The sequence below is a fragment of the Cnephaeus nilssonii genome (genome assembly GCF_951640355.1).
Source record: "Cnephaeus nilssonii genome assembly, chromosome: 3".
In the NCBI taxonomy this organism is placed as follows: Eukaryota; Metazoa; Chordata; class Mammalia; order Chiroptera; family Vespertilionidae; genus Cnephaeus; species Cnephaeus nilssonii.
In genome coordinates, this window is record NC_137074.1 from 58,284,653 (window position 1) to 58,309,927 (window position 25,275).

A 25,275-nucleotide genomic window follows, 5' to 3' on the forward strand; every position below is an offset into this window, starting at 1 on the left:
ATCTCTGAACTCCCTTTCCACTCTACTGGTTCCTTTTCTTGAATTTGGGGTAGGATGGCTATTGCAGATCTGTTATGTTCTGAAACAAATCCTTTAGTATAGAAAGGCTAAATCAATACCACTTCCAGGATGTTATACCCAGGCAGTGGAGCTTGTCAAATGCTTGGCAAGGCCATCTCAGCCAGGTTAACACCTTGTAAGCTCACTCCAATGGTCTTTCTCTTTAACTTAGTTCTTAGTACCTCCAGGTACCCCATTCTATCTCTTTTGCCTGTCTCCATTTCACCCTTTATTCCCTAGTGACCAGGCTGTTGGATAGGTTCTTTCTTGATCAGTTTATTTGCTCTATTTCCTGATTCTTTTTCATCCCTGTAGTCATCAACATTCCTAATGAGAAGCCAGGTTATTTGATACAGTGAGTTGCTAGGGCCTCTGGCATCACCACCACTCAGACTTGTCTCTGGCATGAAGCAAGGGATATCTAAATAAAGATCTGGAATGGGAGGTGGACAGTGGTGAGTGGGGAACATTAGAGGTAGGATGCCATTGGTGATGGTGAATGAATATTACTGTACCCAGGGAACATCTTGATAAACAGGAAAATAGCTATAGTTAGAAGAGGAAACACAAGAATGATTCATAGATAGTATTATATTGTGTTCTTAAAAACTGCAGTTACAACTTGGACTAATGTGTCCTATGAAAGGGTATACAGTAAATGCTAAGCTCTTTCCTTTTTCCTCTTAGTGTAACACTAGGAGGAAAAAGAAAAGAGGTAGCATAGGAGAACACTCGCTGACCCTATTCCCTTTTACTAGTATGCTTTTCAAAGAATATAAGCCACTTTTTATGGCATGGCAAAACTAAGGTTGAATCTACAATTCAATTAGGACACTCAAAAGAATAGGAAGCCATAGTAAGAAGTACTAACTCACAGGAAACACCTATTTTACTTCACTTTCAAGGAAGTTGCACTGAAAACTAAGGCAGTCAAGAAAGGTGTGGTTAATGTGCTTCAAAAACAAAAAAGTGAAAGCTGTATTCCTTAAAGAACTTCAGCCTTCAGAACTTGGAAAATTCAAATATCCCCAAGAGGCACTACCAATTTAGGATTAGCTGACAATTGCCCGAGTTGCGGCAGGCCTAATAAGCAGAGTGAGTAGTAGAATCAAACTTGACTATTTAAAGATTTTTGCCTAAGGCCCACACTTTTCTGTATTCACTACAAACAAACTTCATCACAGGCACAAGTTAATAAGACAAGTGTGGCAGAGCTTAGAATCTATGAAACACTAATCTTTAGTCTCCTAGTAAATTAGTTACCCACTCTTTCTCTTCAAAGTACAGGTAGTTAAAACAAGAGCAAGCTTAAAGTGTTACTGGTAAGAGCACAGGGACTATACTCACCTCTGTTTCAGGGCTGGTATTTCTGTGGGTTCTGGCTCAAGTATTTCATAGGCCAAATTCACATCCTCTGTTTCCCGAAGCAAAGCATAAATGGGCTCAATTTGTTCATTAAACCTTGCCAAAAGTGTGCGTGCATCTTTTTTGGGCATTGCTGATTCATCTTCTTCTACCTCTGTATTGCAAAAAGTGCAGCGGAAAGTTCCTACAGAGAAAACAAAAGTCTCAGGTCAGGGAAGAGAAATTCTCAAGACTAGCCTTTAGAAAACTGTTTATATCTCCACTCCTCCTCTAACAGGTTATTATTAAAACTTTTAAATAACAAACAAACAAACAAAAAACTTTTAAAACATACAGAAAAGTTGAGTTTTAAAATGAATATCCACGTGCCCACCATTGAGATTCTAGAATCAACATTCTGCTATACTTAACATATTGCATTTCGATTCATCTCTCATTTTTGATGCATTTCAAATTAATTTCTAACCCCTGATTGCAGCCTAGCAAACAGATTTTAATCATATTTCTAACAAACTTATTTTAACTTAAAACCAAATTTTTTTTACAGTTTACCAGTGAAACTGTACCTTTTCCCAAAAGCCTTCTTTTCACACATTACACATTTGGGCCTACATTATGGAGAAAGCCAAATAAATACCTGAAACCAAGTCTCTAGTCATCTTGTACACTGTCACGTGGCTATTTCTTCAAATTTATTAACCATTTATACCTAAACAAATTTAACCAATCATCTCCAAAATTAAAGTTCAAGAAGCCTTTATTGTTCATATTTCTTTATCCCTCACATTCAACTTGTACCTAAATTGCACTAATTCCCTAGGAATATCTTAAGATTTTTCACTTCTATTAGAGTGTCACTAATCAAAACCACCATTATTTAGCTTGAAACAGTTTCCTAAATCTGGTCGTTGGACCTCTAGGTTCTCCTCCATTTCCATGTTTTCTATGCCACCATTTTTGCCATCTCATTGCCCTGATCTAAAGTCTGTCTGACAGCTGAATGTCTAAAGTCCACAGCATGAAATCTAAATTTCTCATCCTAACATTCAAGATCCTGTATAATTTGGCACAAAACATCACAACCCAACCATAGTCCTTTACCTGTCAAGTAAATTCAAATACTTAAAAGACAACATACTAGACATTAATATTTATTATATTTTATAGTACTTTCTGTTTCTAAAATGCTTCCACATATACTTTTTAATCCTTATGTCAATCCTGCAAAGTTATGTCAGAACTGAGGCTCTGAGGAGTTTTGTGATTTGTCCAAAGTCACATAGCCAGTAAAAGAAAAGTACATAAGGAAATATTAAACAGTGTATGCAAGTTATATTAATTATCATTAAATTTTAACTGCCTTCACTTAATATGCTTGAACTGCTGCCTTAACTTAAGCATCTAGGAGCCAAAATATAACTATTGTTGCCTTTCTAACACCCATAATGCAGTTCTATATTAAACTGAAATGCACGTTAGCCCAGAACAAGAGCTATATACCATATATATAGCATAGCTGCTTAGTTGCATTTGAGATTTTCTAGTCATAGTCATTGTGTAATGCAACTACTTCTCATAGTTCCTGGTATCATTTTCTGATAAATGAATTACTATATATTTAATGTAAAAATTCTTATACTAAGTAGAATAAACTTTTGACTTCTTTTTTTCATTCAAAAGGAAAGGAAAGAAAAGAAGAGAAAAGAACAGCAACTGTTGAATACTGAGTGCTTACCAAGTATTGCCAATCCTCTGAGACTGGTATAATTATTGCACATTTAAGTTTGTAAAAGACATAGGATCTAAGGGGTTAAGTAGCTTGCTCAAGGTTATAAAACTAATAATTGTGAGGAGGGGGCAGGATTCAAACCCGAACTATTTTGCTGAAACTCACACTCTTAAACATTACAGTCTACACCACTAGCCTCAATCGGATCTCTAGTTTGGTTCTTATTCCCAACATCAGAGATATGCATCATTCACTTCTATTCCAATTTACCAGAGTATGGATTAAGAGACCATACAAGTACTTAGTGCCTGGCACATTGTAAGTATGCAAACGTTTTGCTTTACAAAGTTCCATATGTGATTGATACATAACTCTACCTTCTAACCCTCCTTCCCTGGTAAGGAATAAACAAACTAGGCATCTCTATCTGAACACAACACTGGAGCTTACTAGTACTGATATATTTCAAGTAGAATAAGCTTTTTTACTGCTTCTCACATATAAGCACTCAATACCATATAAATTCTTTGTTCATATATCCTGTCTAAAACATTCTTCATCCATCTTGCTGCTGACCAAATGGTACCTAATCTTTTATACCTCTTCCAAATAAGTGACAGAGAAAAGCAACCTTTCACAGCTAGGAGATTGCCTAGCACTCAGTTAGGCTCTGATGTATTTCTATCAAACAGAATCTCACAGATCACCAATATCAGATAAGGAAGGTCCACTGTGACCATGGTGCAGAGCCAAGTCTGTTTGAGTAAGAGTACAGACAAAAGCAAGGTCTCTGTCCAATCATACAAACACACAGAAAAATATCAGTTAACCGGGACTATTGCTTCTTTACCAGTTACAGTTTTAACCTGACCCTGTTCTTCTCATCTTCTAGACAAGACTTATTAAGATACCAAATCATAGCCCGGCCAGTGTGTCTCAGTGGTTGAGCACCAATCTATGAAACAGGAGGTCACAGTTCCATTCCCGGTAAGGACACATGCCTAGGATGCCCGGGTTGCGGGCTTCATCCTCAGTAGGGGGCGTGCAGGAAGCAGCTGATCAATGATTCTCATCATTGATGTTTCTATCTCTTTCTCCTTCTCCCTTCCTCTCTCTGAAATCAATTAAAACATATCTTTAAAAAAAAAAAAAAAAGATACCCAATTATAGAACTACTAGTGGCCCAGTGCGCAAAATCATGCGCAGTAGGCTGCCTGCCACTTCCACGGGAGGCGGGAGCGAGCCGCCGGTGCTCGAGGGAGCTGGCAGGGAGCTGCCGCTGCCGCCCAAGGGAGGGGGGTGGCGAGGGAGGGAGGGACCAAGAGGTGCTCCATGCATCTCCTGGTGACCGGTCACACACACAGCCCCACCCACCCACGCATGCCTGCTGCGCACGCAGCCTCCCGCTGATCGGTCGTTACACGTGAGGGCGTGATGACAACTTGCATATTAGCCTTTTATTATAGAGGATTCCCACTTCTTGACAATACCCAATCCAGACCAAACCCAAACCTTCCCTGAATCCTCCCCAAGATTACCTAACAAAAGCCCCAATTCTCCATCCAGTGCATTCTTACTATGACAGTCCATAGTTCCTCATGGCACGTGACTTCCCATGTTGCAGAAAACATCAATATACCCAACTTTGTTTACCTATGGGGTGTGTTACTGATGGTGTTTAACTAGTGGGCATCAATATAAAAATTCTAGTTTAATCAACTGGACAAGCATAATATTTACCAAAATAAAGACAGGAAGAATAAGTTCTTTTTTCTTTGTGGTGAAAAGATGTAAACTTACTTTAAATATCTGAGTCTTTGTTACCAATTGGTCATCATAATGGATAAGTTACAAGCCACCTTATTACAACTGCTCAAAGCTCAAACGTGAGATGTAGACTAGAAATTCTGATATGAGAATCAACAACATATAGGTGGTAACTGAAATCATAAAGTAGATGAGAATATCAAAGATTAAGGAGAGTGAGAAGCATAGTCAGTCAAGACATAAACCCAAGGAAAGAAGAATCCTTAAGAGAGAAATGGTACAACCAGAGGGATAGGATGGTATTTCAAGGGAGAAATGGTTTGGTGTTAATTTCTCAAGGTAAAAAGAATGGAAAACTAGCTTCTATATTTAGTAACAAAGGGTATTAGTGACCTTGGCTAGAGAGGTTTTAGTTGGTATGCTATCTTAGATGATTTTCTAACTATTCCAGGTTACCTCAGCTTCTTTGCTTCAACAAAAATAGAATAGAATCCATGTGGGAGTTAAAAAATAAATCATATAAAATAAGGTCTAAATCCATTTTCAAATACCTGCTGAATTAAAAAGAAAAAAAATGCTGATGTGGGACTTACATTAAATGTTGAAAGATGGGCACTTATAAAGACTGTCAATGAAAACTAGAGAATACTGCAAAAAAGTTATGTAATTCAGTAGTTTTCAAAATTTTAAAGAAAGAAACCCTATTCCACAAGTGAAGAAGTAACTAATATCTATATCTACATCTACATCTATATCTATATCTATCTATATCTATATCTGTATCTGAAAGCTTAAGCGACCATCCAATCATTCAACCAGTAGCTATGATGTGCATTAACCACCAGGGGGTAGACACTCAACACATAGGCATGGAAACATGTCACAGACTGATGAATCTCAGAGGGAAGCGGGGAGGGGAGAGGGTGGGAAGAGATTAACCAAAGATCTTGTATGCATACTAGAGGCCCGGTGCATGGATTCGTGCACCGGCGGGGTCCCTTGGCCTGGCCTACAGGGATCGGGCCAAAACTAGCAGTCCAACAGCCCCTGAGGGGTGTCAGATTGCAAGAGGGCACAAGCCAGGCCGAGGGACCCCACCAGTGCATGAATCTGTGCACTGGGCCTCAAGTATAAGTATAAAAGCAAGTGCTCCAACTGAAGCATAGAGAGACAGCTAAAACAAAGGGCAACACTATAATCCTCTCAACCTATGTCTTCAGAGCATTACAAACTGAGCTCCTCAAAGTCTTGCACCAGGCACACTTTGCTACAGAGCCTTTGTACTTGCTGTTTCCTCTGCCCAGAATGCTTTTCCTCCAGATAGGTGAGTGGCAGGTCTCCCTACTTAGTTCAGTTCTTTACTCAAAGGTAACGTCAGTGAGGCCTTCCCTAACCAACATTACCTAAAATTTCAATACTGTCCTGTCCTTCCCTTTTCCTTAACATTTATCACTATCAAACATGTTATGTTTTATTATTTATCCAATTATTTATCATTAAAAGTATTACACTATACCAACTTTAAAAGTCCTCCCAAATACCCTATTTCTCTTTTGAAGGCACGATACATTCAAAACTTCAGCTTTAAATAAATAAATGCGCTAGTCAGTGTTGCTCATCCACATAAAATAGCAATGCTTTTATTTTGGGGGGAAAAAGAGATCACTGTTAACATCATCATCTGATAGAAGGGCAATCTCAGAATAACAGTTCTTTAACTTGAATAAATTTGGTTTGTGGGGAAAAAATAGCGGGGGGGGGGGGGGGGGAGATCATAGTATATAGTCATAAGAGACCTGAATTCTAGCTTCACCCAGGTAACTTTCCAGATTTGGGTTTAATTTAGATGAAGATTTACCAGGAGTTACTTGTTGAAGGGCTCGTTTTCAGTTCTAAAAAGAGTGGCTTACATATTACTGTGAATAATCTAAGATTTTATCCTACTTATAAGCTAACAAATTATCCTACCAGTTTCATGGATGTTGGAGAAAGACACAGAACTCCCAGGTCAGAGACGAAGAACTTTATTAATCAGGGCAGTAGCAGTAGTCAGTTTTGTGACAGTCCTGTAAGCCCCCAATTCCCATAGGGTGACACAGAGAGAGCCAGGTAACAATTGTATATGCAGTGCGTTATGTTGCAAAAGAGAAACCCTGAGGTTAAGGAACCCAACTCTTTATAATGAGCATAAACATGCCTGTCCTTTGCTCTGAAGGGTGATGTTATCTTTACTATGCTGAACTGAGCAAACATTCTCTGAAGAAAGACTATTACATTTTTATTTTATTTTTCAGTTACAGTTGACATTAATATGCAATACAGCATAATGGTGAGAGTATCATACAATTTACAAAGTGATCCCACAATATTTCAAGTACCCACAGGGCAGCATACATAGGTAATACAATATTATCCTATCTAATAAAGAGGGAATATGCTAATTGACCCTCACGCCATCACAAAGATGGCGGTGCCCACAGCCAATAAGGAGGGAATATGCTAACTGACTGCCCCGCCCTCAGATGGCAGTGCCCCCAGCCAATAAGGAGGGAATATGCTAATTGACTGCCCTACCCTCAAAGATGGTGGCGCCCCCAGCCAATAAGGAGGGAATATGCTAATTGACTGCCCCACCCTCAAAGATGGTAGTGCCCACAGCCACAAGATGGCAGCGCCCAGGCCCCTCAGCCCCACCGGGGCGGCAGGTGCGTGGCAAGGCTAGGCCCGCCCCGAGGCAGGCCTGTCCGCTCCGCACGCCTGCCTCCGGAGTCCCCCAGTTCCCTCAGCTCCCCAGGGCTGCCCGAGGCTCAGGTAACCAGGGCCGACCGAGGCTTGCACTGCCTGCAGTGGCAGCAGCAGAAGTGTGATAGGGCGTCGCCTTCCCCTGACCGCCGGGTCCCCTCCTGCCCCTGAGGGCTCCCGGACTGTGAGGGGGGCAGGCCAGGCTGAGGGACCCTCCCTCCAGTGCATGAATTTTCATGTACCAGGCCTCTAGTCTATAATAATAAAAGCATAATATGCAAATCGACCGAAAGGTGGAACAACCATCCGGATGCCCTTCCAGAAGAAGCCGCGGCTGTGGATGCAAGGGATCGAGGCAGCCAGCAGGCACCAGGGCTGAGAAGGCCTACACTTGCACGAATTTCATGCACCGGGCATCTAGTTGACTATATTCTCTAAACTGTACATGCCCATGACTGTTTTGTAACTGCCAATTTGTACTTCTTAATCCATTATTTTTTTCACCCAATCCTCCAAACTCCTTCCCCTCTGGCAACCCTGTTTGTTCTCTGTATCTATGAGGCTGTTTCTGTTTTGTTGGTTCATTCATTTTGTTCTTTAAAGTCTGCATATAAGTGAGGTCATATGGTATTTGTCTTTCTATGTTTAATTTATTTCATTTAGCATAATACCCTCTAGGTCCATCCATGCTGTCACAAGTAGTAAGATTTCACTCTTTAAAAAAAAAAAAATTTATTGATTTCAGAGAGTAAGGGAGTGAGCGATAGAAACATCAATTATGAGAGAGAATCATTGATTGGCTGCCTCCTGCACGCCCCACACTGGGGATCGAGCTCTCAACCCAGGCATGTGCCCTGACTGGGAATCGAATGGTGACCTCCTGGTTCATAGGTTGATGCTCAACCACTGAGCATGTCAGCTGGGCAGATTTCATTCTTTTTTATGGCCAAGTAATATTCCATTATATATATATGTAACACCACTTTTTTATTGACTCATCTACTGATGGGCACTTGGGTTGCTTCCATATCTTGGCTAGTGTAAATAACACTACAATGAATATAAATATAGGGTGCATTATGTCTTTTAGAATTAGTGTTTTGGAATTCTTTGATATATACCTAGAAGTATAATTGCTGGGTCATAAAGCAGTTCCATTTTTAATTTTATGAGGAACCTCAATACTGTTTTCCATAGTGGCTGTACTAATTTGCATTTCTACCAACAGTGCATGAGTGTTCCCTTTTCTCCACATCCTAGCCAACACTTGTTGTTTGTTGATTTATTGATGACAGCCACTCTGGTGTGAGGTAATATCTCATTGTGGTTTTAATTTGCATTTCTCTGATGATTAGTGATGTTGAGCACCTTTTCATATGTGGGGGAAGTCTATTTTTATTATACTGAACAGAAAGCAAGCTTGCCCTTTGCTTTGGAAACAATATCTGTATCTTCCAAGGCTGCTCACTATATAAATATCGTTGAAAAAGGTAGTCCAGAAAAAAGGCAGACAGTACCTCTACTTACAAGACATGTATAACATATGAGAGACCCATGGAGAACTGTCTGTTTCCCAACAATTATCATGTCCGGCAAACAATACAAGAAGAAAAGCTAACCTGACATCTCTGAATCCTATACTTATCACAAAATACAAGTTGTAAACAAGAAGCAGCCTGTCAAAAGCCAGGTCTAAGAAGAAAAATAATAAATTCTATTATTTTTCTGGAAAATGACTTAAGACTAGCTTAACATACCAGCAGCATTTTTATAAATTTCACTAAACATTAAAAAATGCAGCCCTAACCAGTTTGGCTTAGGGGATAGAGCGTCGGCCTGCGGACTGAAGGGACCTAGGTTCGATTCCGGTCAAGGGCATGTACCTTGGTTGCGGGCACATCCCCAGTGGGGGGTGTGCAGGAGGCAGCTGATTGATGTTTCTCTCTCATCGATGTTTCTAACTCTCTATCCCTCTCCCTTCCTCTCTGTAAAAATCAATAAAATATATTTTTTAAAATGCAAATAAGCTTTTCCCAAATCAGAGGTGGGGGTGGGGAACTTTGCACACACTATGTACAAAGTACCATTCTACTGAGTGAGTGATGGTAGAACACAAATAGACTCTGTCATCAAGAAACTTCAAGTTTAATAGAGATGAAAGGTATCTGGAGATAAACATGATATGGGATCAGTGAAAAAATAAAGCACATAAATATTCTGGAGTTAAAAGAAGGAATATGACTTCTAGCAGTAAAGATGATTTATGGAGAAAGTGTGCCTTTTGAGGTAGACTTTAGAAGAAAAGTAGTTGTTAGAGATCAAGGACATGGGGAAGAGAACGGGACATTCTAGATCATCATAAGAGAAGTAGGTAGTTGAAAATAATGCTAACCTGCAATTTCAGTCTACTAGGAATATAGTCATCAAAAAGAATGGTGAAAACAGAATTAAAAAGATTAAAATACAGTGGCCATAAATATAAATGGGTCTTAAATGCCAAACTTCATTTTGATTTTATTCTTTAGTAATGGAAAAGTGATTGAAGTATTTTGGGAAAGAATATGAAGTCATCAAAACTAATATTTATAGCCGGGCTGGTGTGGCTCAGTGGTTGAGCATTGACCCATAAACCAGGAGGTGGAGGTTCGATTCCAATCAAGGCACATGCCTGGGTTGCAAGCTCAATCCCTCTCTCCCTCTCCCTACTTCTCTATGAAATCAATAAAAACATATTTTTAAAAAACAAAAACTAATATTTATAAACAGTGATTTGCCTTAATGGCTTGAAATGGTCTTCCAATAAGTCAACTGGAAGTTCTTAACTGAGTGTTTTCATAAAAATCACCAGTGAAATTTTTAATTAATACCCAGGCCCCACCCCAGAGATGCTGATTCAGTAAGTCTGGAGTGGGGCCCAGGAATATAAATTTTAAAAGTTCCACAAGGAATTCTAATGTATACCCTTGGTGGAGAGCTGCTGTTAAGTAATCACTATGATAAATAGCCCCACTCTTCTTGTAACTGGATCACTTTGCACTAAGTAGTATGCACAGAATATACTACTCAAGCATGAGAGAAGACACTGAAACTGAAGCTCACAGCTCTTTGTGGTCTCCCGCTTCCCATACATAAAAAAGTAGGCAAAAACTGGAAACAGCAAATCCAAACCAAGGAGAATGTACAAGCTACATCCAAGCATGTGGCAGCAGGGAGAAAATGAAGGCTACAAAGATTCTTTATGCAAAACTTGACAAATGATAGGATTAAGAGAAGAAAAAAGAAACAGTTCAATGATAACATATTTGTTTGATCATTTACATTCACAAACCACAAGACAACTAAGAAGGCTATTTCACAAATATTATCATTTGTTCATCAAGTCTATGTCAATAGTATTATCCAAATCTAACATAAGAGGGAATAAAGACTCAGAAAGGTTACGTTTACTAGGTCATAACTTAAAAACAAAAATCACTAAGCCTGGATTCAAGTACAAATCTTTCTGACTCAATAATTTACAAATTATTGTATTATTTTCCAAACAACTATAAACCTACTTTTGCCCCACCCCATACATAGGAAACGCAGGGACAGCCTTCTCTGATATAGCAATGAATAAGCAAAGACGTAAAGGACCAGTTATAGAGACATTTGGGCAAAAGGAAACAGCATGAAAAAAGGCAAGCAGCCCTAGCCAGTTTGGGTCAGTGGATAGAGCATCAGCCTGCGGATCAAAGGGTCCCAAGTTCGATTCTGGTCAAGGGCAGGTATCTAGGTTGCAGGCTCCTCCCCCGCCCAGGCCCTGGTTGGGACGCATGCAGGAGGCAACCAATCAATATCTTTCTCTCACATAGATGTTTCTGTCTTCCCCTCTCTCTAAAAAAAAAAAATCAATGGAAAAATATTCTCAGGTGAGGATTTAAAAAAAAAAAAAAAGGCAAGTAGAGCCCAGTCGGTGTAACTGAGCTTTTGAGTGTTGACCTCTGAACCAGAAGGTCACAGTTTGATTCCGGTCAGGTTATATCAAGCTGGGTTGTGGGCTCGATTCCCAATGCGGGGCATGCAGGCAGCAGCCAATCAATGATTCTCTCTCATCTTTGATGTTTCTATCTATCTCTCCCTCTCCCTTTCTCTCTGAAATCAATAAAAATAAAATAAAATAAATTTTAAAAAGGTAAGTAAAGGCACGCCTAGTGCAAGTAAGACAGAAATAAGATGGTCAGTGAGGCTGTTGTGGAGTGACATGGGAGTGGTGGAAATAAAGCTTCAAAATGGGAGGTGAGCGTAGATAAATGACCTTATAAATTCTGTAAAGTACTTCGACTTTTCTGAGAGAAGAAGACTTTGGAGGGTTTTGGAAAAAAAGAGTGACATAACCTGATGTGCTTTTTAGAAGGGTCACTGGCTGCTGTGACAAATAGTTCATATGAGCAGCAAGAGTGAAAGCAAGGAGAGTAGCTAAGAGTTGTGCAAAATTTAAGCAAGAGATAATGGCTTACATAACTTTTCTGGATAAGCCTATGGAAAAAAACTGTACTAGTAAATAAACTCACCCCCACTCAAAAAAGCTTCCAGAATGGAGAACAGTATGGAGTTACCTCAAAAAACTAAAAATGGAACTCCCATTTGACCCAGTGATCCCACTTCTAGGAATATATCCCAAGAAATTAGAAACACCAATCAGAAAGGATATATGCACCCCTATGTTCATAGCAGCACAATTCACAATAGCTAAGATTTGAAAACAGCCTAAGTGCCCATCAGCAGATGAGTCGATTAAAAAACTGTGGTACATCTACACAATGGAATACTACACTGCTGTAATAAGGAAGGAACTCCTACTATTTGCAACAGCATCGATGGACCTGGAGAGCATTATGCTAAGCGAAATAAGTCAGTTGGAGAAATATAAATATCTCACTCATTTGTGGAATATAATAAACAACATAAACTGATGAACAAAAACAGAACCAGAGACAGAGAAGCATCAATCAAACCGTCAAACCTCAGAGGGAAGGCAGGGGAGGGTGGAGGGAAAGGGGAGAGATCAACCAAAGGACTTGTATGCATGCATATAAGCCTAACCAATGGACACAGGCACCAGGGGGGTGAGGGCATGAGTGGGGGTGGGGGGGTGGGGTCAATGGGGGGATAAGGACACATAGGTAATACTTACCTTAATCAGTAATTAAAAAAAGCTTCCAGAAAAAAACAATAAAACAAAAGATTAACAGTTCCATGTTAAAACCAAGTAACTAGAACCAAACTTCCTAGAATTTTAGTGAGATAAAGAGGAAACTATAAAACTTCAATATATATCACTAACCCATGGATTAATTTTACCACACTGTAAAAATCCAACCATCATATATACCTTAAGAAGCATATATGGACATTATTTCCCCTCCCTCTGGATATTTTATAGATTGTGTATACATGCGAAAAGAAAGTAATTGGAAAAATAAGAGTGCCAAAAATTGTGATTACTCTTTACTATGCCACAATGTGTTTCTGAAGATGGCATAATTAAACAGCATATTTTCTATGTGAACACTACTATAACCATGAGTTTTAATTCCTAACCAAGACTTTCAAATTAACCAAAAGTGACTAACATCGTCTTCTAAGAGCAGTAATAAAACAACCTCAAGCCTCTTTATACTTTTAAAATGTCAACTATTTTCCGAATCAGAGGGTGTTATGAAATTAGAGAAACCATACATGGTACAGAATAGACTGAACTTAACATTTTATACATGCTAAAAAAGGCCTAGGATGATTAAAGGATTTGCCTAGGGTAACAGTTACTAACATAGCCCAAGACTAGAAGTCAGGGGTCTGGAATCCTAATACCTATCACTTTACTATCTTATAACCATTGCTTTAAAAAAGAAAAAAAAAAAAAACCTTCTAGAAATGACATGTTAACTGAATATACTGACTATGCAAAAGGACCCAATATAATAAGTGCTCTAAAAAACCCTGACAATACTATCAGAAGTTGACCAAACATTAATAACCATAAGCTGTTACAACAAAAAAATAGTTAATTAAGAATCACTTTACTTTCTTAGATTTCAAAAGGGCTTTGGGAAAGGATGGGGGACAGTTGGTGTTTCGTGGGCTTGGGGTGTAAGGTGAAAGGACTGGAAGGATAACTAAAACTTAATAGTTATTAACACAGTACACATTAAAAGGTGGGGAGAGTGCACACTGGGTTGAATGGGAAAGCATAGAGGAAAAACTAGGTTTGCCATTTTATCTACACTAGTGACCTGGTGCACAAAATTCATGCACATTAAAAGGTAAATAATTAGAGGAAATAATTTAATATTGCTATTTGCCCTTTCTCTGTAATAGAAGTGTCAGAGATTAAAGAAAATTAGTAAAATGTATATGAAAATCTTCCTCCTGTCAGAGTCTGGGGTGCATCACAGGAACCAGAGTCAAGTCTCTGCCCACCCATGTGTGCCTCGAAATCGCACGAGACCCAGACCCGGCTGACCCCAGCCCCGTCAAGCCCCACCTGGCCCCACCCCCGTCAAGCCCCACCTGGCCCAGCGCCGGGGCAGGGGGCGCAGCCTGAGGTCTCCCGGCCTGGGCTGGGGGGCACGCCTTGAGGTCCCCTGGGCCTGAGGTTCCCGTCAAGCCCCGCCAGGCGGGGGGCGCAGCCTCAGGTCCCCCAGCCTGGCACCGGGGCAGGGGGCACGGCCTCAGGTCCCCAGGCCCAGTGCCGGGGCAGGGGGCGCGGCCTGAGGTCCCCCGTCAAGCCCTGCCAGGCGGGGGAAATGGCCTGAGGTCCCCTGTCAAGCCCTGCCAGGTGGTGGGGGCAGCCTGAGGTCCCCCAGCCTGGTGCCGGGGTGGGGGGGCGCGGCCTGAGGTCCAGGGCAGGGAGCATGGCCTGAGGTCCCCTGTAAACCCCACCAGGAGGGGGGCGCAGCCTCAGGTCCCCTGCCCCAGCCCAGCGCCACGCAGCCTCAGGTCCCTGCTGATTGCTCGTTAAGGCTCGTTACGGGAACTTGGCCTCTGCTGTGGGTGCAGCCATCTTGTTATGGTGTGATGGTCAATTTGCATATTACCTCTTTATTAGATAGAACTAGAGGCCCAGTGCACAAAATTCTTGCACGGGTGGGGTCCTTAGGCCTGGCCGGCGATCAGGGCCAATCAGGGCCTTCCTGCTGGTTGCTGGCTGCCGGCTAGGGCCTGCCAGATGGGGGAGGGACCGCAGGAGGTTGGCCAGCCACGGGAGGTTGGCTGTGGGAGTGCACTGACCACCAGGGGGCAGCTCCTGCATTGAGCATCTGCCCCCTAGTAGTCAGTATGCGTCATAGTGACCAGTTGTTCTGGTCATTCTGGCATTCCGGTCACTTAGGCTTTTGTATACATAGATATTTTTCTAAATTTACATTACTTAAGTATTTTTAGAAGAAAGAAAACAAATGTTATTCTGAATCCTCCAAAAGCATTCAATTCCCTCTTAACTAATATGAAGAAGTTAGGTAGTCATTCTTGGACTATTCTTTGAAAGCATAATCAAGTCCTTTGTTATAACTTCTATGAAAGTTCATAATGTTCATGCACATATATATTAAAACTAGAGGCCCGAAGCATGAAAATTCATGCACTGGAGGGGGGGGGTCCCTCAGCCCAGCCTGCCCCCTCTCACAGTCTGAGAGCCCTCGGGGGTGGGAGGCGACCCGGTGATCAGGGGAAGGCGACCCATCACAGCTCTGCTGCTGCCACTGCCAGCAGCACAAGCCTTGGCCAGCTCTGGTTCCTGAGCCTCAGGCAGCCCTGGTCGGCTGGGCAGCCACCATCAGAGGCTTGCCTGTGCCTTGGGCTGGCCCTGGGCAGCTAGGCAGCCGCCATCCAAGGCTTGCCTGCGCCTCGGGCCAGCCCTGGGCGGCTAGGGGGCTGAGGGGACTGGGGGACTCCAGAGGCAGGCACGTGGCAAGGCTGGGCCCACCTGGGGGCAGGCCCGGCCTTGCCGCGCATCTGCCTCCCTGGCAGGGCTGAGAGGACTGGGCGCCACCATCTTGTGGCTGTGGGCACCGCCATCTTTGAGGGCGTGGCAGTCAATTAGCATATTGCCTCCTTATTGGTTGTGGGTGCCGCCATCTTTGAGGGTGGGACAGTCAATTAGCATATTCCCTCCTTATTGGCTGTGGGCACCGCCATCTTTGCGATGGCATGAGGTTCAATTAGCATATTTCCTCTTTATTAGATAGGATGCTAGCCTCAAAAGATACCTTTTACTCTGATTTCCAAACTTTAATAAAACAAATTTCTTCAGTCTAATTGGGCAAGGGGAAATATATGAAAAAAGGAATCTACACTAATAAAAGAGTAAGACGCAAATTGACCGTACCTTCACGACGCCCACCAGCCAATCAGGAGTGAGTATGCAAATTAACCCAACAAAGATGGCGGGTTAATTTGCATACGCAAGCCCCAGCTGCTCAGGGCTTCTGGGCAGTGTGGGAAGGCGGAAAGGCGGCTCCAGGCCAGAGCGAAAAGGCAGCTCCGGCCGGAGCGAAAGCAGTGCCAGCAGCCAGGGGAAGGAAGGCCCATTCTTGCACGAATCTTTGTGCATCGGGCCTCTAGTTACTATTATAAAATAGTAACAGACATGACAAGTACATAGCTATATATTTATATTATTTTACCTATAATAAAAAGGAATTTTAAAAATCATCCTTCAAGTGACTGCAGAACATCTAACACTGTAAAATACTCATTCATTTGCATTCAAAAGGAAAAAATAAGCAGGTTTAATGTATTGGGGGGGTATTCTGAGTATCTTTAAACTCAGAAGATCTCAAATATTTTAATGATGTATACAACAAAATCACACACCCCAAAACTCAATTTATCAATGAAATTATCTTCTGTCCTTCCTTAAATGGACACATCTAGATTTGGTCTAATCATGCATCATTCCTAGATTCTGTAACTCTTATAAAAAGGAAAACTGTACTATGCCTGGGAGGAAAACAACATATTGAAACATGGTACTTGTGTAAATAGTAAAACTAATAATAAATTCTATACATTAGGCCTAAATCAAATTCATCTCAACATGCAGTGAGCAGGCAAAAAGTCTGTGGTTTTGATATGACTAGTTGAAAGACAATATGTACTCAATAGAATATCAAATGCCAGGATCAATTATTCACAAATAAGTTAGCTCCTGTATAATCCGCATCAAATTACAAAAAAGAAAACACAAATGACTTTTTAAAAGCTCTCAAATCTTCAAGATCAAACACAGTAATTAAATAATAAAAAAATCAGACCTAAAGGGGTTGTTGTGGGGTTTTTTTGTGTGGTTTTTTTTTTTTTTTTTTGGAGAGGGAGAATGTTGAATAACTTGTTCCTTACTTTCTTTCCATATTTGCTTTTATTTTTTTAACCTGTTCTAATGGTCACCCTCTCCCCCCCAAATCCACACCTCTGAGCTTTCTGGTATCATTTTCTAATTAACTCATCCTGAGCAAGATTCCAAATCAGCAATTGAGCAAAATAATCCTAAAAAGATTTCTTTCTGTATTTGTTTGTGTGTTTAGCATTTTAAGAACTGAAAACACTGCTTTTATAAGACATCTCTTGTTCTAAATAGAAAGAGATGAAGACAAGAAAAAGTAGCCTGATGTGTGAAAATTGAAGAGGAATTTTAATCAGAAAACTGATCTATCTATAAACCAAAAAGCTTTGCCTGCAGTCACAAGGCAAGAAGAGAGATTCATATGATTTAACCCCAAATACATACGTGAATATCCTATCTAATAAAGAGGGAATATGCTAATTGACCATCACGCCCTCACAAATATGGCGGCGCCCACAGCCAATGAGGGAATGTGTTAATTGACTGCCACTCTCTCAAAGATGGCAGCGCCCAGTCCCCTCAGCCCCACCAGGGCAACAGGTGTGTGGCACGGCCAGGCCCACCCCCAGGCAGGTCCAGTCATTCCGCGCGCCTGCCTCTGGAGTCCCCCAGTCCTCTCAGCCCCCCAGCCGCCCAGGGCCAGCCCAAGGCACAGGCAAGCCTCAGATGTTGGCTGCCCAGCCGCCCAGGGCCGGCCCGAGGGACAACCAAATGACTGAACAAGCAGGCTGCGTGGGGCAACCAGGCTGGCAGGGGACTTAGTGACGGACAACCAAACGACTGAACAGCAGGTTGTGTGGGGTGACCAGGCCAGCGGGAGTGGCCATGAGGGGCGACCAGGCTGGCATGGGGGGCAGTTGGGGGTGACCAGGCCAGCAGGGGGGGCAGTTGGGGGCGACCAGGCTGGCAGAGGGGGCAGTAAGAGGCAACCAGGTCGGCAGGGGGATGGGGACAGTTGGGGGTGACCAGGCTGGCGGGGGGGGGGTGCAGTTGGGGCCAACTAGGACAGCGGGGGGGGGGGGCAGTTGGGGGCAATTAGGCTGGCAGGGGGGGCAGTGAGGGGCAACTAGGCCAGCGGGGGGGGGGGGGAGGCAGTGGGGGCAACCAGGCCGGCAGGGGGGGCAGTTAGGGGTGACCAGGCCAGCAGAGGGGGGTAGTTGGGGGTGACCAGGCCAGCGGGGGGCAGTTAGGGGTGACCAGGCCAGCGGGGGGGGGACGGACAGTTAGGAGCGACCAGGCTGGCAGGGAGGGGGCAGTGGGGGCGACCTGGCCGGCAGCAGGGGGCACTTAGGGGCAACCAGGATAGTAGGGGGGGGCAGTTAGGGGCGATCAGGCCGGCACGCAGAGGCAGTGAGGGGCGATCAGGCCAGCAGGTTGGGGGGGGGGGGCAGTTAGGGGTGACCAGGCAGGCAGGCAAGTGAGTGATTAGGAGCCAGAGGTACAGGATTGTGAGAGGGATCCCAGATTGGAGAGGGTGCAGGCTGGGCTGAGGGGACACACCCCCCCATGCACGAATTTCGTGCCCCGGGCCTCTAGTCCCAAGTATATATGAAGTTTACTTTAATATTCCAAGTGACTCAGAACTAACCACTAAAATTACACCAATTTCCATTATTGGCCATTTTTAAGGCTTATTTATTAGATACTTATTTAAGAGTTAGTTATTAAAGACTTCTTTTACACTAATTCTAAAATCTGTCTGTCTCTAAGTCATTTTCATGAAATCACACAAAACAAGCTGAATCTCCACAAAAGCTATCCTATTCTTCCCTAATATTCAATCTAAAATATCCTAGAAATTTATATAGCCCTAGGTTTATTTATTACTTGTAAGAATACTGCAAACCCTAGAGTACAACACAGGGATGTGTGTGTGCACCTACACACAATTTGATGAGCTGAATTAGATAAAATAATCTCTAAATTCTTATTCCTAAGATTTTATTAAATATACTTATAAGATTTCCTTTTTTAAAATTTAACTTATTTTGATGTTTATTTAAAATGGGATTCCCTTAGAGTGCCAGCCTGCGGACCAAAGGGTCCTGGGTTCGATTCTGGCCATGGGCACTTACCTTGGTTGCAAGCTCCTCCCCAGCCCAGGCTCTGAGCGCATGCAGGAGGCAACCAATCGATGTGTTTCTCTCACATCAATGTTTCTCTGTCTCTCCCTCTCTCTAAAATCAATGGAAAAATATCCTCAGGTGAGGATTAAAAACAAAACAAAACAACAAAAAAACTTCCTTACTAATATGCCCTAGTTCTCTGCCATGAAAAAAAAACCACTTAATTTTAAAATGGGATTCCCAGGTCTATAGGTAATTTCAGTAATAGGAGCTCCCAAACTGTTTCTAATTCAAACACCTAACAATTTTATCACATCCACAATAAACAACAGTGCCATATATGCCTTTTCAGAAGCTATAAAACTAAAGTTGCGTTGGTGGTATAGAGGTGAGCATAGCTGTTTTCCAGAAGCTATAAAACTATATTACCACTGCTGAGAATTCTTAAGAAAAAAACTTTTACAGGAATAAAATGGTATCTACCCTAAGAAAAAATAGACACAATCGAAGTGCTGAAAAATGTGTAGAAAGTAAAATGGGGGGACAGGGTAGAATTACACGTATTAAAACATTTTTTGAACACTAGATAGAAATAAGAGAGTTTGGTACATTAAGGAACCAAGAGATCACCAACTATTTTTGGCTGTGATTATAATTATAAGTAATATGCAAAAGCTAGTGGTTTTGTGGGTAATATTTTCTCTTCAAAATTATCCCTGGCCTTATGGCTGCTTAATTTTTAAATTAAGAAGGAAAAATATAAATGTTTCCATATCATCTAGCCTTAAAATCTAAAAAGAGAATATAATTTCCCCTTCCCTTTGGGAGAAGCATGTTGCTGAATTTAACTTAGAAGGGCCATTAACTGAATTACCCATGGCTGAGATTGCGAAAGTAGAAATATTAATTTTTCCACGGTGAGAAAGCTTCTAAATCTAAAAACATGCATTTATGAACCACAAGATTCTACTTTGCTGATTTGAGGAATTTTGTGTCATGCTGTCTTTGTTTTGATTACATAAACCTCCAATATTTCAAATAAATATTGGAAGTAAAACCACTAGTTTTGCCTCATTAAGTTTCTGAAACCAGGGACTAGTGGGCAAAGGCGAGGCAATTCCATTTTCATGAAGTATCTGTATATACTATAATGGAAAAACCTCAGTCTTCTTTCCTGTGCAGGGAAAACCCCAGTTCTTCTCTGTTTGTGTTTCTTCCCTGTGTGTTTCCTTTGCTACTCGCACATAACATTTCACTTCTGACACTTCTGGTCACCAAGTGTGTGGAGGTTTTACCCCACACCATGCAATTCTCTGTAATACCAGTTGTGTGTCCTACCAATCAACTCAATTCTGACACTGTCTACCTAGAGACAGCATCAGATTCTACAGGTTAAGGGCTCAGTCCCACAAGACTGCTCCCACTGCCTCCACTTTAGAAACCTGTTGCAAGCCCGGGTTATCACCTGTGCTTCTGACCAACTGGCTATAGGTCAGAGGTTCCAATGACCCCTCCCTTCCCCCACTCCTTGGGTTCAATTAAGTTGCTAAAGCAGTTCCAGAATGCAGTGAAACACCCATGTTTACCAGTTTATTAAAGAATATAATAAAGCACACAGATGAATATCTAGATGGAAGAGCTGTGTAGGGCAAGGTATGTGGGATGGGGCTTGGAGCATCCATGCCCTGTCCAGCATGCCACATTCCCAGCACCTCCATGTGTTCACCAGCTCTCCAAACCTCATACTTTGGGAATTTTATGGAGGCTTCATTGCGTAGGCATAATGGATTATTAATTCTATTTTCAGCCCTTCTCCTCTCTCAAGAGAAGGGGGAACGGGGCTGAAAATTCCAAGCTTCTCATCTAGGAGCCCACCAAAGTTGCCTCATTAGAACAAAAGGCATTCCTATCACCCACGAAATTACAAAGGTTTCTTTTCAGGTGCCCTGTATCAGGACCAAGGGTGTGTGTGTGTCGGGGAGCGGGTGGGGGGAGGTGTCAAAGACCAAACAGCACAAAAGATGCTCCTAGTGTTCTTATCACTCAAGAAATTACAAGGGTTTTAGGACATCTGTCCAAGGAACTGGGCAGAGACCAATATATATTTTCTATTACCTCACACATACAACCATCAAACATTTGGAGAGAGTTCAACCCAAGAACACCAAAATGGAAAGTATGAAGAGAACCTACAATTCTTAGAGAAAAGAGAGATGAGGTAGGGAAAAGCTGTAAATTGAAGTAGGAAGATCTCTGGCTTATGTGTAAATTAGCCTTAATAAAATAATTCTTGTTGGACTCAGAGTTTCCTGAGCCCAGAATTCCCAGGTGCTCATCTAGGAGTCACCACCCTTTAGTGAGTCACAGAGAGCTGCCCATACAATTGAGTTCAAAACTTTAAATCAGGGAAGCAGTAAAGTCTAGAAGGCTTCAAATCTCATTCCTGAATACCCCCTATTTGATAATATAACAGTTCAACCTAATAACTGTTGAGATGGGAATGAAGATAGCTCATCAGAAATCCCATCATTTGGTCAGAAACATCCTCAATCTCCAACAGCAACCAAGAAATAGAATAACTTTGTACAAGACTGGGCTTAGAATGAAAACTGTAATCTATCAACTTAAACAGAGCATAAATATTACAACATTACAGCATAAAAAGCCCCTGCCCCCGCTCCTACTCTGATACACATACCCAAATGTTTATTTCCCATCTTCTTCAAAATGAGTGTGAAGGAAATGAATTCTGAGCAAATCAGGAAGGGAAAAAAAGACCAACGTTTCTAAAGGGAATGTATAGAACACAGAAGGGTATCAAGTTAATAGTGAAAAACAAGACAAAACTGACAAGCAGACTGGGTCCTAATATCACCCAGTCAGCACATTCTCTCCTTAAAGGAAGGTCCAAATGAAAAGCCAAATTATAATCAAAAGGCGAGTACATTCCCAGGGCACCCTCCCCCAACTGATACCAAGATAAAATGATTTATTCTTACTTTCCTTGAACCCCTTCTTTCCACCTTCATATTAAAAAGTCTTTGTTCAGCCTAGCCGGTTTGGCTTAGTGGATAAAGCGTCGGCCTGCAGACTGAAAGGTCCCAGGTTCAATTCTGGTCAAGGGCACATGCCCGGGTTGCAGGCTGGATTCCCAGTAGGGGGTGTGCAAGAGGCAGCCGATCAATGATTCTCTCTCATCATTGATGTTTCTCTCTCTCTCTCTCTCCTTCTCCCTTCCTCTCTGAAATCAATAAAAATATATTATTAAAAAAATAAAAATAAATAAAAAGCCTTTGTTCAGACTGGCCACAAAACAATTATTACAGTTTTAGTTCTCTTTCATAAAATATTTTCATGTCCCCTACTCTATCTCAATTCCCTGATTCAAATAACCTTGACTATATTTGGGTGTTAGGCCATTTCTTCCATAGGCTACCTACCTGTTGATTACAATTACCTTCATTCAGACACTAACCTTAGGTGAAATTCAAAGAGCATCACAGATCAACCTCCTAAATACTAATATAAATACTGGAGTAACTTCCTTTTAGAAAGCTTCATTAATAAGAATAAAATGATGAATAAATATAGTAGAAGCACATTATATTACCATCTTTGAGGGACTGGATAAAACACCTTCTGCTGCAGTCAAGAGTGATGAAGATGACCACTAACTGTAACACCAACATCTGCATAGAATCACAACCAAAACCCAGAGCTCCTTTAAGAAATCGGGTAGAATTGGCCTGGCCGGTTGGCTCAGTTGGTTGGAGCATTGTCCTATACCAGTGGTCGGCAAACTCATTAGTCAACAGAGCCAAATATCAACAGTACAACGATTGAAATTTCTTTTGAGAGCCAAATTTTTTAAACTTAAACTTCTTCTAACGCCACTTCTTTAAAATAGACTCGCCCAGGCCGTGGTATTTTGTGGAAGAGCCACACTCAAGGGGCCAAAGAGCCGCATGTGGCTCGCGAGCCGCAGTTTGCCGACCACGGTCCTATACACCAAAAGGTTGCAAGTTTGATTCCTGCGCATATGTTTCTCTCTCACATTAATGTTTCTCTGTTTCTCTCTCTCCCCCTCCTCCCACCCCACCCCCTGCAAAAAAAAAAAAAAAAAAAAATCAATGAAAATATATCCTTGGGTGAGGATTAAAAATAATAATAAATAAATAAATAAATAAAATCTGTTAGCGTGAATAGCAAAAAACACAAGATTTCCCTAGTTTATTTTGAAACCGCTCCAGATATATTCTACCACTTCCTCTATAGCACACTCAAACAATCCTTATACTCAGGATGGTTAGATTTTCTTATAACCAAGAGCCCCCTAGTGAAGTCAGTTCAAGGTAAAAAGATTCAGGCAAAATAAACATTTAACACAAATGGGAATTCTTTAAATGACTTTCTATCCAGAATGACTGCTTCATATAAATAAGGGGGGGGGGGGGGGGAAGTTCTAAGCTAGCTGTTTTTGTTAATAATCTTAATTGATATTGAGATTATTTCCCATTTTAAAAAAATTAAGTGTACAATATGTAACATGTACAAAAATTAGAAAATTAAACATGCACAAAATCCTGTAATTTTAAAAATATATATTTTTATTGATTTCAGAAAGGAGAGGGAGAGAGAGATAGAAACATCAATGATGAAAGAGAATCATTGATTGGCTGCCTCCTGCTTGTCCCCTACTGGGGATCGAGCCCAGAACCCAGGCATGTGCCCTGACCGTGAATGGAACCATGATATCCTGGTTCTTGGGTCGATGCTCAACCACTGAGCCAAGCCAGCCGGACGAATCTGTAATTTTTTTACAATAAAAATTTCACGTGTAAAAGTTTAAATTACATTTTTGATAGTTTTTTCAAAGGCAGATCTAGGATTTTTAAAAAATATATATATTTTATTGATTTTTTACAGAGAGGAAGGGAGAGGGATAGAGAGTTAGAAACATCGATGAGAGAGAAACCTCGATCAGCTGCCTCCTGCACACCCCCCACTAGGGATGTGCCCACAACCAAGGTACATGCCCTTGACCAGAATCGAACCTGGGACCCTTCAGTCCGCAGGCCTACGCTCTATCCACTGAGCCAAACCGGTTAGGGCTGGGAATTTTTTTAAAGTCACCTATATTCCTGAATTCAGCCATAACAAAGGGACAATCTAACTTAGCAGCATTTTTTACATCTTGAAAGTAAGACCAAATTGTCGAGTAATTAGCAAAACTATAGTCTCTTTACCTGTTTACAAATGATAAGACAAAATAACTATACAACCCAGCACTTTAAAGTTTTTCATGTTAATGCTAGACATACTGCACTTTTTGAAAATGTGTTTTGTAAATTCTGGTTGATTAAAAAGATCCTTAACTAAAGTATTTATATGAAGCAAATTAAATATCTTGTTGACAGTTTTCTCCCACTAACTAATGCCTAAGAGATTAAATATCCATCCATGTGAAGGAAAGGATGCCCTGCTTATTGCATCTGGCTGACTCTTATCTTTTAAGTCTCAGCTGTTACTTAAACTCTTTCAGAGGCCATTCCAGATTAGAAGCCCTATTTATGTACTCCTGATAGCACTTTACACTTCCACTAACATAACATTTATATGCACTGTATTGTGACTGTCTGTCAGTGACTGGCATAAATAGGTGCTCAAATATTTACTGAATGAAGAGGTCAAAAGTGGAACTGTCAGAATAGTCTTCAAGTGATAGAGAAGTTAACCTTTCAGATTGAGCTGTACCTATAAATAAGAGGTAGAGGTGGGAACAGCAGTAGGAAGGCCATGGGTGGAAGAGTACACTCCTTTGTGAATGAGAAAGGCTTTAAAAGAGTTTCTAAAAGAATAACAGTCAAACAGGACAGTAAGACTAAGACAGACCATATAGTGATTTACACCAATCCATTCACTTTTATAATAATACCAGGTCCGGTGCATGAAATTCGTGCATGGGAGGGAGGGTCCCTCAGCCTGGCCTGCACCCTCTCCAATCCAGGATCCCTCTCGCAATCTGGGACCGCTGGCTCCTAACCGCTTGCCTGCCTGCCTGCCTGATCGCCCCTAACTGCCCTCCCTGCTGACCTAATCACCCCTAACTGTTCTCCCTGCCAGCCTGATCGCCCCTAACCGCCCTCCCCTGCCAGCCTGAT

At 41.6% G+C, this 25,275-nt stretch overlaps 1 protein-coding gene across 1 annotated transcript in view; it reads right to left on the minus strand.

Moving 5' to 3' along the window:
- Positions 1 to 25,275, minus strand: part of GTF2E1 (general transcription factor IIE subunit 1) — a 48,334-nt gene that overhangs the window by 16,596 nt on the left and 6,463 nt on the right. The window contains exon 3 of the mRNA XM_079766102.1: positions 1,408 to 1,609. Within this exon, the coding sequence (XP_079622228.1) occupies positions 1,408 to 1,609 (202 nt within the window). The remainder of the gene's footprint in view (positions 1 to 1,407; positions 1,610 to 25,275) is intronic.